Source organism: Aotus nancymaae, unplaced genomic scaffold, assembly GCF_030222135.1.
Source record: "Aotus nancymaae isolate 86718 unplaced genomic scaffold, 86718_ANA_hifiasm-v0.15.2.pri h1tg000014l, whole genome shotgun sequence".
NCBI lineage: Eukaryota > Metazoa > Chordata > Mammalia > Primates > Aotidae > Aotus > Aotus nancymaae.
This window is the reverse complement of record NW_026988425.1, coordinates 118,258,254-118,272,442: the sequence shown is the minus strand read 5'-3', so window position 1 is coordinate 118,272,442 and position 14,189 is coordinate 118,258,254. Positions and strand designations below refer to the sequence as shown.

General features: G+C 47.3%; 1 protein-coding gene across 1 annotated transcript in view; it reads left to right on the top strand.

The window, feature by feature from the left end:
- The window catches only part of ST8SIA2 (ST8 alpha-N-acetyl-neuraminide alpha-2,8-sialyltransferase 2), an 87,199-nt gene that overhangs the window by 60,987 nt on the left and 12,023 nt on the right, over window positions 1–14,189 (top strand). The window contains exon 5 of the mRNA XM_012438737.2: window positions 2,568–2,861. Coding sequence (XP_012294160.1) covers window positions 2,568–2,861 — 294 coding nt within the window. The remainder of the gene's footprint in view (window positions 1–2,567; window positions 2,862–14,189) is intronic.

Here is a 14,189-nt window from a genome sequence, read left to right as displayed (position 1 = left end):
TCCTAGATCAGATTGAATGCCTCCTCCTCACCTCAGTGAAGCAATTCACATCTGGTGGGGAAGGAAGACGTCTAGACAGCCCACTTAGGGCAGCGCTCCCCTGACCCAGCATCCTCACTGAGACGCAGTCATTGGAAAAACTTGGACTTCACATCCCCTCCCTGCCTCCCTCTCCTTGTGCCTCCTGCATGTAAGGTACGAAGCCCCTGCTGTGAGCCAAGTCCTACACTGAATGAGGGCTGGCACCTGCCTGCGACATGCACACAGCCCCTCTTCCCATTGGCCACAGCATCTTCCAGGAGGTGGCATCCCAGCCGAGCCCACACTGCAGTCGGGAATGTTTCCTCCTGCACCCTCCTGGGCCATCTTGTAAGCCGCCAGGGTCAGGTGCCACAGATACTTCATTCTCCGTGCCTCTGTCACGGCCCCTCCTGCCCCATGGTTGCTTCCAGTCCATCTGAACTGCATGGAAACCACTTGGCCCTGCTCTCAGGACCTGGAGCTTGGCTGAGAATTGGCCCCAGATCCTCAGGAAAGCCATGGAAGCCTGGCTCAGCCATGTTTCAAGGATATGGAGTAACTGAGAGCTGGGCAGCCCCACACTGGCTGATGTGCTGCCATGACACCTCAGTCTCTGAGGCTGTGGCAAGGGCTCCTGAAGGGGAATTGACCCAGGGCAATCCTAGCCCCTTGCAATGTTTAGCCGCAGTCAAAGATGGCAAGGCCTAGGGGCAGGGATGAGAAGAGGGGATATTTTAGGGGGTTCAGTCTGAAATCACAAACAGGCTCTTTAAGTGAAATATACCTGAGCTTCACTCCGGTGGTTCCCTTTCTAGCTCTGGGACTTTGGGCAAGTTCATTCTCACACACTGGGCCTCCATCTCCTCATTTGTAACAGGAGGGTGATTAAAACCAGGTCAAAATAAAACGAGCTGACCTATGTGAAAGGCCCAACCAGTGCCTGGCACACACCAGGGGCTCCAAAAATACTATTTTCTTTCTGATCAACCACTTTTTCTCCTCAGTTGTTGAAGAAGGAAAGTCCTTGCTTAAAGCGGGGATAATGCTGCCTCTGGATTTCCTCGTTTGATGATCACCTGTGATGCCTTATGTGCATGCATCCAGCCTCATTTTCACTCTTAACTGGATTTCTCAGACTTATTTTCACTGGTCAAAAGGCTTTTCCACCATCAAATCCTCTGTGCCAGACAGCAGCCAGACCTCCCCTGCAGTGCCCCCTGCTGTCATCCCAGTCCCAGGCACAGGCAGGAAACCGAGGTGTGCACACCCAGGCTGGGTCTCCCGTAAGGAAGTCATCAGGTTAAATAGCTGAGGCTGTCCGCCCGGGCAGCCTGACTTGGCAGCCTGAGTTTGCAGCGGCCTCTTAGTCTGCCCTCCAGCATCCAACCCCATCCCCTCCAATCCATACTGCAACTTCAGCTCATTGCTTTCTGTGGCCAAAAATTCTAATCTGTCCCTGTCACCCTCCTGCTCCAGAACCCTCAGTGGCTCCCTATTGCCCTCAGAACCAAGTCCCTGGTACACAGGTCCTTTGACAGGCAAGTCCACTCTGCTTGCCTCCCTAACCCCATCTCCTCCACACAACGTGCTCCAATCAGACCAAATCACGTGCCTTTCCCTAAACAGCCATGCTGTCTCCCACCTCTCTGCCCTTGGAAACCCTTCTTGTGCCTACAGGGCTATAGCATGGTATTTCCTAAACTGCTTGGCTGTAACACTACCTAAGAGGGCTTGTGAAACACAGGAATCAATGCTTAGGCCCACCTGCCGAATCAGAATCTCCAGGTGAGGAACCGGGGAATCTGTATTGTTAACAAGGGCCTGGGGTGATTGTTCTGACTTGGCCAACTGGAGAAGCACTCTTTTCATGTACCTTGTCCACTAATAGAGTTCTGCTTAGTGGTCGCCACCTCGGGGAAGTCCACCTGACACTCCTCCTTCCCATAGACTGGTGACAAGACAGCAGTTAGCATTTACCAAGCTCTTATTATAACCAGCAGTGTTCTAAGTACGGGGCATGTAGCAGTTCTTCTAATCCTTGGGAGGGATGCTTTTGTGATCTCTATCATAGTTAAAAGTAATGGAAGGTCTCAGGAAGCACAGAGAAATTGAGCACGTTTCCAAAAATCACACAGGTAGAAAGTGTCAAAGCAAGTTTAGAGCCTGGGAGTCTGCCTTCAGATCCCTCACTCTGTCACCTCATGGGCCAGGTCACTCCTGGCAACAGCATCGTCATCCTGCGGGCTGAGGACTGGCTTACTTGCTTCTTTCTTCCTCTCCTAGATCCTGAACTCCAGAGTAAAAGGCAGGCATTTACATCCGCAGGATCTAGCAAAGTTCTAGGTACATGGTATGAACTCAGTCAACATTTGTGGTGGGAAAAGGAGGAGAAGGGATGACAGGAGGGGCCTGTGAGTGTGGAGAGATGCCCCAGGTCTGTTTGGGGATGAGAAGGCAGCAAGGAGAGGCAAAGGATGGGATCAAGTTAAACAGAAGAAGGGGTCTCAGCTTTCCCAAAAGGATCATGTTTTCTTTTTCTCCGGCAGGTGCAACCTGGCCCCAGTACAGGAGTACGCCCGGGATGTGGGGCTCAAGACGGACCTGGTAACCATGAACCCCTCCGTCATCCAGCGCGCCTTTGAGGACTTGGTCAATGCCACATGGCGGGAGAAGCTGCTGCAGCGGCTGCACAGCCTCAATGGCAGCATCCTGTGGATTCCTGCCTTCATGGCCCGGGGTGGCAAGGAGCGCGTCGAGTGGGTCAACGAGCTCATCCTGAAGCACCACGTCAACGTGCGCACCGCATACCCCTCGCTGCGCCTGCTGCACGCCGTTCGCGGGTGAGCGGACTCCCTACAGGCCAGTAGGACCGTCACTCAGTGTGGGAGATGCTTAGCAGGCAGTATCCCTTCCCCAGGTGCATTTCCATCCCAGTTCCACCACTCACTTGCCGGATGGCCTCAGCAAGTCACCTGGCCTTTCTGAGCCTCCATTCCTCGAGAGATGAGGGGGTTTGGCAAGTGGGTTTCATCTGGCATGCCAGTTGTGACGAATTGGTAGTGCCTGTCTTGAGAGCTGAGTTGAGAATTACCCTGGCTGTTGGGCTGTCTCGAGGCTCAGCGGGAACAGATGCCATGAATGTGGGAGGAGAGATGGTGGTGGCAAGTCACATGCCATCCCAGGTGGGTGATTTTCAAGAAAATCAGGATCCGATGCACTTGATTTGAAGTAATTCACCTTAATCTCTCCAAACTTGAGTTGCCTCTTCAGTGAAATAGGGGTGGGAATGGTAAGACTGGAGGATGTGAAGACTAAATGAGATAATGTATGTGAAATGCCTAGTAAAATTTCGGCAGAAACACTTACTGTTGTATCGGTCATCACCGTCTTTATGCCTCAGTGCAATATTCTCTAACTCTGCAGAGCACATCTTGTTGATAGGGCTGAGAGCTTCAAAGGAGCACCTCATAGGATATGTTTTTATCCACGAGGTCCTCTCTCTAAGATGGAGGGGAACTTTACCTAGGCAATGTGAAAGAGACAGGGAGAGTTAAAGCAATGGAATCCACTCTCTTTAAGAAGAGTTTTGATGTAACCAATTAGGTAAGGATTCTCCTGGTTAGGTCTCGATCTCTAATTCCAGAAAAGAGATTCCAAGAATTAAGGCAAACAAACAGAAAATATTGAGGAGGGTCTGAACTATTCCTATCAAGAAGTCCATGTCAACCCAGATGGCATTCTTAAACAGCCCCAGCCAAAAAAATAGTAGTTCCCAATCTCTTCCTTGTTTCCCTCTCATTTACGTGACCTGGCAAAGATCTCTCTGACACTTGGATCAGTAAACTGGCTAGGAATTTACTAGGGTCCATCATAGCGGCCACAAGAAAAACAGTTTAATATTAATCATTCATTCACTCTCTTCCAGTTATCTGTCGAAGTAAAAATCATCTAACAACTTAGTGGCTTAAAAAAATCATTTTATATTTTTTACAGTTTCTATTGGCTAAGAATTTGAGAAGGGCTAACCTGGATGGTTCTTCAGTCAGGTGCAGTCGGATTGGCTAAAAGTAAAACAGCAGGGGGCTGAAGCAGCTGGGGTTGACCATGTGTCTCTTTCTCTTTATGTTATCTTAGGGTTTCTCCAAGTGATCTCTCTACATGGGCTAGATTGGGCTTCCTCATAGCATGGTAGCCTTGGAGTGGTCAGACTGTGTACATGGTGGCCCAGGCTCTAGCACAAGTGGCCCAGAGACCAAGGTAGAAGCTGCATCACATTTTAAGACCACACAGTGTCACTTCTATTGTCATCTACTAGCCATCTAGTCATTAAATTGGCCTAGAATCAAGGAGAGTAGACATAGACCCTGACTCTCAATGGGAAAGTGCCAATTTGTGGACATGTTTTAAAACCTACACACATTCATTCCACATATATTTACTGAGTGCTTACTATGTACCAGGCTCTGTTCTAGACACTAAGATACAGCAGTGAATAAAGTCCCAGATCTCATTAATAAGTTTTCTTACAGGGAAAGATAAATTACAGGTAAACAAATAAATAAGATACTTTTAAACAGTGCTATCAGGAAAATCTTCTCTGGAAAGAAGTTGGTTTGAGCTAAGTCTCAAGGGACAGAAAGGCACCACCCATGTGCAGATCTGGGGTAGAAACCTTCCAGGTGGAGGGAACGTTAAGTGCCAAGGCCTTGAGGTGGGAGGGTGTGTTCAAGATTCAACCAAGAGACAAGTGTGGTTGAAACAGAGTGAGCAGGGAGAAAGGGGTAAGGAAATGATGCTGGTGAGAGAGGCAGGGACTAGAATGACCGTATCTTTGTGGGCCATGGTAAGGAGTTTGGATTTGCTTCTAAGTTTGAGGGGCAGTGAAGGAGCTCAGGGAGACGATCTGAGTTGTGTCTTTAAAAGATCCTCCAGCAAGAATGAAAGCTGGAATATTTGTTAGGAAGCTGTTGCAATAGCTCTGGTAGAAAATCAGGCTGGCTTAGACTAGGATTATGGCATGGGAGATCTAAGAGTTGGTCAGATTTGCTATAAAATTTGGAGGTAAAGGTAGCAGGATTTGCTAGTGGATTCTATTTAAGGACCATAATGGGGGAGAGAGAGAGAAAAATCCAGGATGACTCTTAGGATTACAGTTTGAGCAAACAAGCCCAAGCAAACAAGCTCTATATGGCGGTGCCATGTTCTGTGATAGAAGAGCTTAGAGAAGCCATGCATGTTTGGGGGTGCTATGGAAGGGAGTTCTTTGTTGAACATATGAAGTGTGAGATGCCTGTTAGAAATACATACCCCACCACACTCCTGACCTCCCAGCTTGGGGTCAGGCCCTACACCCAATTGCTCATCCAACCACATGGCAGATCACCAGAGACACGAGAGAGCCCAGTGTACAGACTCCCCACTGACTGAGGGCAACAGGATGCTCCTCACTAGGGCCTTAGCATAACTTGCTGTGACCCTGGGAAGCCCTCTAAGCCACCCACGAAGGACTCTTGTCCTCATGAGGGTCACTGTGGTCACCCAAGCCTGTGACCAACACTAGTCTCATTAAGATAGGCATCAACAGGGAAAACCCATTGCCCCCAAAAAAGCCCTAGAGAGATATTCCATAAGGGGCAGCCACATGTGTGTCTGATGGAGCCAGAACGATACCCATATGGACATGGGACTCAATGGGACGACATCTTTTATCCTGGAGGTTGGCCTGTCAAGGCCATCTTTTCACTTCATGCCTGTCAGAGTAAGTCTGCAGTGGCAACCCTCATCTCATGGACCGGTTAAATATTAAATATTATTTCTTCCTAGAAGGAGGAAACTCTTGAGATGGTTCTGGAGTCCTTGGGGATAAGAGGAGAAACACTGCCCTTTGTTAAGGAGAGAAAAAATCCTTTGAATGGGGAATGGTCAGCCACCTGGAAGAAACTGATGCAGCCAGAGCTATTTCCAGCTATAATTGACTCACTTTCATCTGTCAAAATAGCATTAAGCACCAGTAATAAGCCCTTTAAACAAACAGGCTGTTCATCCTGAAACTGCAACATCTTCAGTTGCAGGAACTCCCGGAAGAAAATACTGCAGGAGAGGTGGGTGAGGTTAGCCTCTGCTTTTAGCAGTGGGAGAAGAAGGGGACAAGGGGGGCTTGGAAAGGATATCTGCCAAGGATCCTGTCCCTCCGTCGGACCACTGGACCTTGTACAGTGCTGGGTCTAATAGAGCACCATTGAAAATGTAGGGAGTGTACGTCGTTAGCCCCTGCCTTGGTGGGACCCTACCTGGTGTTCACTGCAAGTGGAGGGATGCGCTGGGGAGGGATTCAGTACAAAGCCACACAAGAAAAGACCAAGGGATTGTAGAGAGGAAGGCTGAGGAGAAATCTGGCCAAGAGGCACTGTAGCCTAGCATCAAAAACATGGGCTTTGGCGGTAGCGACACCCTCAAAGGGTCCAGATCCCAGCTCCGTGACTGGCTTGGTTGTATCACCTACCGTCCCCAGAGCCCTGCAGAGGACACATGTAGTCAATCAATCATGGCTACTGTGTTTGTGTCAGCTGCCCCTTGGAGAGCTACAATGTGGGAAAGGGATTAGACTTGTCCTGTGTACTCAAGAGTTCCAGGGGCTGGAGCCACAAGGAGGAAATGCAATTAGGCTGAATTTAAGAAAGGACTCTGTAGTAGTCAGAGCAGTGGACTAAGTCAAACCAGTCACTCATGAGTTCTTCACCTTGAAGTCCCAATAATGGACTGCAGTTTGCAAAATAATCTTATTTCCTTATTTTCAGATGTGTTGCCCAATAAACCACCTGTTTATGGAGTATGTGGGAGGTGGGAATAAATTTTATTGTGATAAAATGTACATTACATAAAATTTACCATTTTAATGATTTTCTTTTCTTTTTCAACTATTATTTTAGATTCAGGGGGTACCTCTGTAAGTTTGTTACCTGGGTATAGCGCATGATGATGACCTTTGTGGTACAAATGATCCCGTCACCCAGGTACTGAACTTAGTACCCAACAGTTTTTCAACCCTTTCCCCATTCCCTTCTTCCCCAATATCTATTGCTGCCATCTTGATGTCCATGAATACCCAACATTTAGCTCCCACTGATAAGTGAGAATATGTGGCATTTGGTTTTCTATTCCTGTGTTAATTCACTTAGGATAGCAGCCTCTAGCTGAGCCCATGGTGTATTCCATGGTGTATATGTACCACATTTCCTTTATCCTGTCCACCATTGCTGGACACCTAAGTTGATTCCATGTCTTTGCTATTGTGAATAGTGCTGCTGTGAACATGCCAGCACATGTGTCTTTTTGGTAGAATGATTTGTTTTCTTTTGGATACTTATCCACTAATGGGATTGCTGGGTGTAATGGTAGTTTTACGTTCTTTGCAAAATCTCCAAACTGCTTTTCACAGTGGCTGAACCAATTTACAATCCCACCAACAATACACCAACTTCTGCTTTTGACTTTTTAATAATAGCCATTCTGACTGGTATGAGATGGTATGTCACTGTGGTTTTGATTTGCATTTCTCTGATGACTCATGATGATCAGCATTTTTTCATGTACTTCTTGGCCACTTACTTGTCTGCTTTTGAGAATTTCTTAATGGGGTTGTTTTTTGCTTGTTGAGTTGTTCAAGTTTCCTGTGGATTCTGGATACTAGACCCTTGTCCGATGCATCATTTGTGAATATTTTCCTCGTTCTGTAGGTTGCCTGCATTTTAACCATTCTTAACTGTACATTTCACTTAGAAGAAATTCAATCTAAGAAGAAAATTTAGGAGAAATTTTTCATCACCTTGTGTTTGGCAATTGTCTTTTAAGAATGACCCAAAAAGTGCGGGCAGTGAAAGAAAAAACTAGATAAATTGCACTACATAGAAAGGTAAAACATTTGTGCATCAAAGGACAATCTATCAAGACAATTCATATAATTAGAAAAAAGATATTATAAATACAAGAAAGATACAAATACTATACCTGATAAGGGATTAACATCCAGGATATGTGAAGAATTCCTACAACTCAACAACAAAAAAACCAAATAACTCAATTCAAAAATGGGCAAAAGACTGCGTTCGGATACATGTTTCTCCAAAGAAAATACTCAAATGGCCAATAAGTACATGACAAGATGCTCCACTGATCGTGAGGGAAATACAAAGTGAATACACGAGTGTATTAGTCTGTTCTCACGCTGCTTTGAAGAAATACCTGAGACTGGGTAACTTATAAAGAAAAGAGGTTTAAGTGGCTCACAGTTCTACAGGCTCTCCAGGAATCATAATAGCTTCAGCTTCTGGGGAGACCTTAGGAAGCTTCCAATTCTGACAGAAGGTCAAGGGAGAGTGAGGCGTCTCACATGGCAGGGGCAGGAGCAAGACGGGGAGAGGTGCTGTACACTTTTAAACAACCGGATCTTATGAGAACTCACTCGCTGTCCCGAGGACAGCATCCATCGGATGGTGCTAACCCATTCACGAGAAACTGTCCCTGGTGATCTAATCACCTCCCACCAAGTCCCACCTCCAACATTAGAGGTTACAAAATTCAACATGAGATTTGGTGGGACACAGATCCAAAGCATATCAATGAGATACCCCTTCATACCCTCTAACATGGCTACGAGTAAAAACACACACACACACACACACACACACACACACAGAGAGAGAGAGAAAATAACAAATGTTGAGGATATGGAGAAATAGGAGCCCTTCTGCTTTCCTGCTGGGAATTTCCAATGAGATCACTTTTAGGGCACGCTAGTACCTTCATTTTACAAAAGAAGAACTTAATGCTCGGACAAGTTAGGTCATTTGTATAAGGCCACCCAGGCAGTAAGTGGCACAGCCCGGAACTGAACCGAACTCTCTCATTCTAATGCGGTGCACCAGGTGCAGCAGAAATTTGCACTCATTTAATACTGGGCTGGGGAAACGGATGGCAATGAGCTCAGTGGGCCAGGATCTGCCACACTGGAGAAGGGGCGTTAGAAGACCACAGCAGGTAGCAGTGTGTCAAGGCTGCACGTGCACACTGCCGTTGTTCAGAGCCTGGGGCAGTGCCTTATCAGGGAGAACAAGCTGAAAGGTCAGAGCTCCTCAGCATCCCATCCAACAGCAGCCAGCACCTGGGCATGGCACGGTGGTGCTGAAACCCCAGTTGAAGCTCTCCCTGCCACTTGCCCTTGAACGTGCCTTTGGTTTCGCTCTCCCCAGTTTGCTTGACTGACCCTTCATGACCAAGGCATTTTTCAGAAGAAAAGCATACATCCTTGGGTGACAACTCAGAAAGGCTCAGAAATGCAGTCACGCCTTCTGCGTGCCGCTCTCGATGGCTTGTTACAGGACACATAGGAAAACAGCTGAGGGGCATATGTTACCGTAGCGAATGCTTATATGCCACAGGCCATGCTAAGCATTATCTCCTGTCGTGATAGGACTACTGCCATTAGCCCCATTTTAAAGATAGGAAAACTGAGCCTCAAGGAGTAACTTGCATGAGGTCCCACAGCTGGTAAGGGACAGATCCAGGGCTCCTCCCTGCTCCTGGTTACCATCCATTTGCCTCTATTACGCATAACTAGGAAATAGTGATGGCACCCTAGAGAATCATGTCAGGAAGGCCAGATCCAGGGTGGTTTGAGTTTAGGAAAATATTAAGAAAAACAGAAAAGTCTCTTTATGTTTCAAATAAGAACCAAAGGGTTAGGAGCAGATGGCATAGGGGCTACAAAGGACAAGTGTAATGAACTCCTCAACTCCTGTATCTGTTTTTTCAGCAAAGATGAGTCTTTTACTTGGACAGGGGAACAGGGACTTTGGGTTCTCTACTGACAGTCCCACTTTACTGCTCTAAATCAATGGTTCTTAACATTCACGGTCCCCAGACCAGCAACATCAGGATCACCGCGAACTTGTTAGAGATGTAAAGTCTCAGGCCCCGCCCCAGACCTGTTGAATCAGAAAGTCTAGGAGTGGGGCCCGACAATCTGTTTCAATGGTGCTCCAAGTAATTTGGATGCATGGCATAAGTTAGAGAACCACTGTTATCCACAAAATCAAAACCAATGAACTTCCCAAGGGCAAACTTGCAGTCAGACCTGTGAACAGCTGGCCATGATCTTCTCCCAATCATGCAGAATTAGAGAAGGGAATCAGGGACAGGCACTCTCTGTCCGAGCTTTCTAAACATGAGGAAATGATGGACACCGGTGAGCTTAATGTCAACATCAAGCCAGAGTTTCAAACAGATTATCAATCCCATGGCTGATGAATGCTTAAAGACGGAGAAGTAAAACTGGAAGATACACTTTTCTGATGTTCCTTTGTGAGGCGGGCAGCAGACAGGTAGACCTGGGGTCAGTATCGTCATTTCACATCTGGACATAAGTCGGCTACCTTGACAAAGCATTTCATGGGCAACTTGGACCTGATGGACAGTTTAGGGAATGGAAGGGGACAAAAGTTAACTTCTCGGAACAACCTGATAAGATATTGTTTTCATCTCCTTTCTGCTCATCAGGAAACTAAGGCTCAGAAATGCAAGGTACATTGCGCAATGTCACGCAGATGAGGAGAGGAAGGAAGCTGGGATTCAAATCCACATGTGTAGGCATCAGTGGTCTCTGCTCTCTCCACTGTGACCTCCTTGTATCCTTGACAGAGAGTTTAACCACTATCTACTGACCATTGACCCCCAAAGGATACTAATTAATTAGATTAATGTTGACCGCAGGGAGACCTCTCTGAACCAGCAACTATTTTTACCAATAACTTAAATGACAGCATCAGTGCTCTGCTTAGCACATTCACTGGTGATGTGACTTTTGGGGGATTCTCCGTATTTGGGGTCTCAGAATTAAAACCAAATCAACCAAAGAGGAAGAAAGTTGACATGGACACATGCAAGATTCTGTACTTAGGTTCAAAACATGTGTACAAGTACAGAGAGATGAACAGCACCAACCATTGGTGGTGTGTGGTTGCTCAAAAGGATAGCGTGGTCTTGGGTCACAGCAATGAATGGATAGCATCTCTGAGAGTCAGGGAGGTGGGTGATGGCCTTGCTTTTCTCTGCCTGTTCAGATCCCACTTAGAGAATCACATTTTTCTCTAGGTACCAGGCCAGAGAGGGGCCACAGTGGCAGAGAAATTTGGAAGCTGAGAGGTTTTGAGAGAGAAGGCTCCAAGGAACAACAGAGCTCCCTTCACTCGGCAAATACTCATCAGGCACCAATGGGCTCCAGGCCTGTGCCAGGGAATTTAAAAAGTCAGTAAAACTAGGTCCCTGCCCTTCAGAGCCTCATAGATTTGGTCTGGGAGGCTCCAAGTATAGAACTAGGGTTGGGGAAGGAAGCCAGATTCCTTCTAGACACTGAGAAGAACATTCCAGCAAATAAGATAATCTGAAGTGGGCTTGGCTGCCTCTTAGGAGGTGGTGAATTCAGCATCTTTGGAGATGTTCAGGCAGCAGCGAACCCCCCATTACTGGGATGGTGGAGAGGAAATCCCCATCATATAGAGTTGGCAGATTAGTTCACTCATCGGGGCTGCCATAACAACGTCTCACAGACTGGGTGGCTGAACCAACAGAATGCATTATCTCGCAGTTCTAGAGGCTGGAGTTCACAACTCAGGGGTCAGTGTGGTTCGTCCCACTCAAGATCTGGCTAAGGGCCGGATCTGCTTCAGGCCTCTCACCTTGGCTTGTAGACCATCTTCTCATTCCCATGCCTTCTACCTGTTGCCTGTTTCCAAATCCCCGCCCTCTGCAAGGACATCAGTCATATTGGATGAAGCCCCACCCCAGTGACCTAATTTTAACTTGATTACCTCTGTGAATACCCTCCCTCCAAATACAGTCACATTCCAAGATACTGGGGCTTAAAACATCAACATATGAGTTTGGGTAAAAGGGGAAATTCAACCCATAACAGCTGGGTTAGATGGCCTCCTTCCCACTCAGATTCTCTCATTCAACACATCTCAGTCTCTGCCCCCCAAATAAACTTAACAAAATTTCCACCCATCTGAGGCAGTGAGCAGGGAGAGGGGAACATGCTTCCAAAACCCAACAGAGCGCCTGCTCTTCTGCTCTTACCGGCAGCTGGCAGGGCCCAGCCCTGGGGCCAAAAAGGAGGGCTTCAGCGGCCTCCAGCTGAGCAGCTCGCCCAGGGGCCCCTGGCTCTGCCAGCCAGTGGGGTGGCATGGAGCCCTCACTGGCTGTTGGCTAGGAAGGTGAGCAACGGAGTGGAAGGACACCAAGGCAATTGAGTATGGCCTCAGGCAGCTGGTGGTGAATGGCTCTAATTTAATTACAACATCGAGGGAGGCTGGACCCACAGAGAGGGTGGCCCCTCGGGCAGGAAAGCAGCTCACTGGCTCCATGCAGACAAGGCCTGTGAATTGGCGCTTAATTAGGCACCAGGAGCCTAATTAAGACTTTAGGATGGCACTGATTCAGCTTGCCTCTGGCCAGGGCCAGAGGGGCCAGGTCAGCAAAGCAAGCCCCACTGCAGAGACTTGAGGGCCCAAGGTGAGAGAAGAGTAAGCAAGGTGCAAAAGACAGGGAGAGACCAGCACAGGCTGCTGGTGGCTCCTCCTCCCAGACAGGACCCTGGCGATGCAGAGTGTGTGTCCCTAAGGCCAGTCCCTTCCCTGTGCTGGTCCCAATCTCCTCTGGTTGACAGAGAATGAGGTGAACTAGAGTCACCTTTTTGGAAGTGTGCTCCATGGAAGAGAAAAGGAGGGAGGCCTGTGGTATGAAGGCATAGGTGGCTCCTGGCATTTATGTGTAATGGATTCTCTCGCTCTCTCCAATTCTTTTTTAATAGCAATGCATATAGTGAAAAGAAACCCAAGTTGGATTAAAAGATTTAAAGTAAAAAGCAAGCTCCACTCCACACCCCCGGTCCTCCTCCACAGAAGCCACCTGTTAAATTGACTTTCTGTGTGTGGATCCTTCCAGAAACACCCCTTTTTACACATACGGAACATGTTTTTAAGTACTGCACCTTGTTAAATTCTGGAAATTACTCCATATCGACACACACCACCTCGTTCTCCTTCACAGCTGCCTGGCAGTCTGCTGTGTGTCTGAACCGTAATTTATGTAAGCAGAAGCCATTGGTGAGCACTGAGGGGGTTTCCACTTTTTTGCCAGTATAATCAATGCTATATTGATCACCCTTGTGATGATATCTGCAAACGTATGCACATCTATGGGTTTGCTTTTTGGAAGTCTTTGCCAATTTGCATTGTTAATTTTTACAGTTACTGCCAATTACCCTCCCTAGAGGTAGATATAGATTCACACCCTCACCTGCAATTATCGAAAATACCTGCTTTCTCTTAACCTCACAAATGGGTGTATTATCAACATTAGCTATATTTGCCAATCCAGTGAAAAATGGTATCCGATTGTTGTTTGAAATTGGATCCCTTTGATTAAGAATGAGATTGAAAGTAATTTTGTTTCGAGTGGCATCAATTGAAACTCCTGAATCCAGCCAGAAGGCTTAAGCCCCCAAGAAATGGTCTTGCTACACCGCCTGCTGGGTCACTGGGGACAGAGGTGGTACCTGGGCATGAGCAGCAGTCTCACCCCTCCTGGCGGGGCTCACAATGCAGCAGGAAAAAACCCCAGTGCTATACTTTTCTCCTTTCGTTTGGTAACTTGCTGTCTAGGATGGTGTGAGCCTGCCTTTCCCGCATACAGTCCTGGCAGCTGCCTGGCAGGGCTTGCAGTGAAGCTGGGCTCATTTATCTCTCCTGATAATGTCCCCAGAATGAGTCTCTAGTCTCTGCTTGCTCATTTTCATCCACTGCCTTATTAAAGATTTGTAAAGTGCCCCCTTTATGCACGTGCCATGCTGGAATCTAGAGTTACACAGAAGCAGGAAGTCAATCCACTTGCCTACAGAATTTAAAATTGTAGAGAAGGAAAAGACAAGGAAACAAGTCATTATGGTGTAGCATGATAGGTGCTATGATAGGGAAGGACAACATACAGGACACAAAACCAACCAGGGAGATTCAGGAGGCTTCCTACAGAAAGTGGCCTCGAAGCTGAGACCGTAAGAAGGGACTGCTAACCAAGACCACATAGGACGTGTCGTGGAAGAAACTCGGATGTTG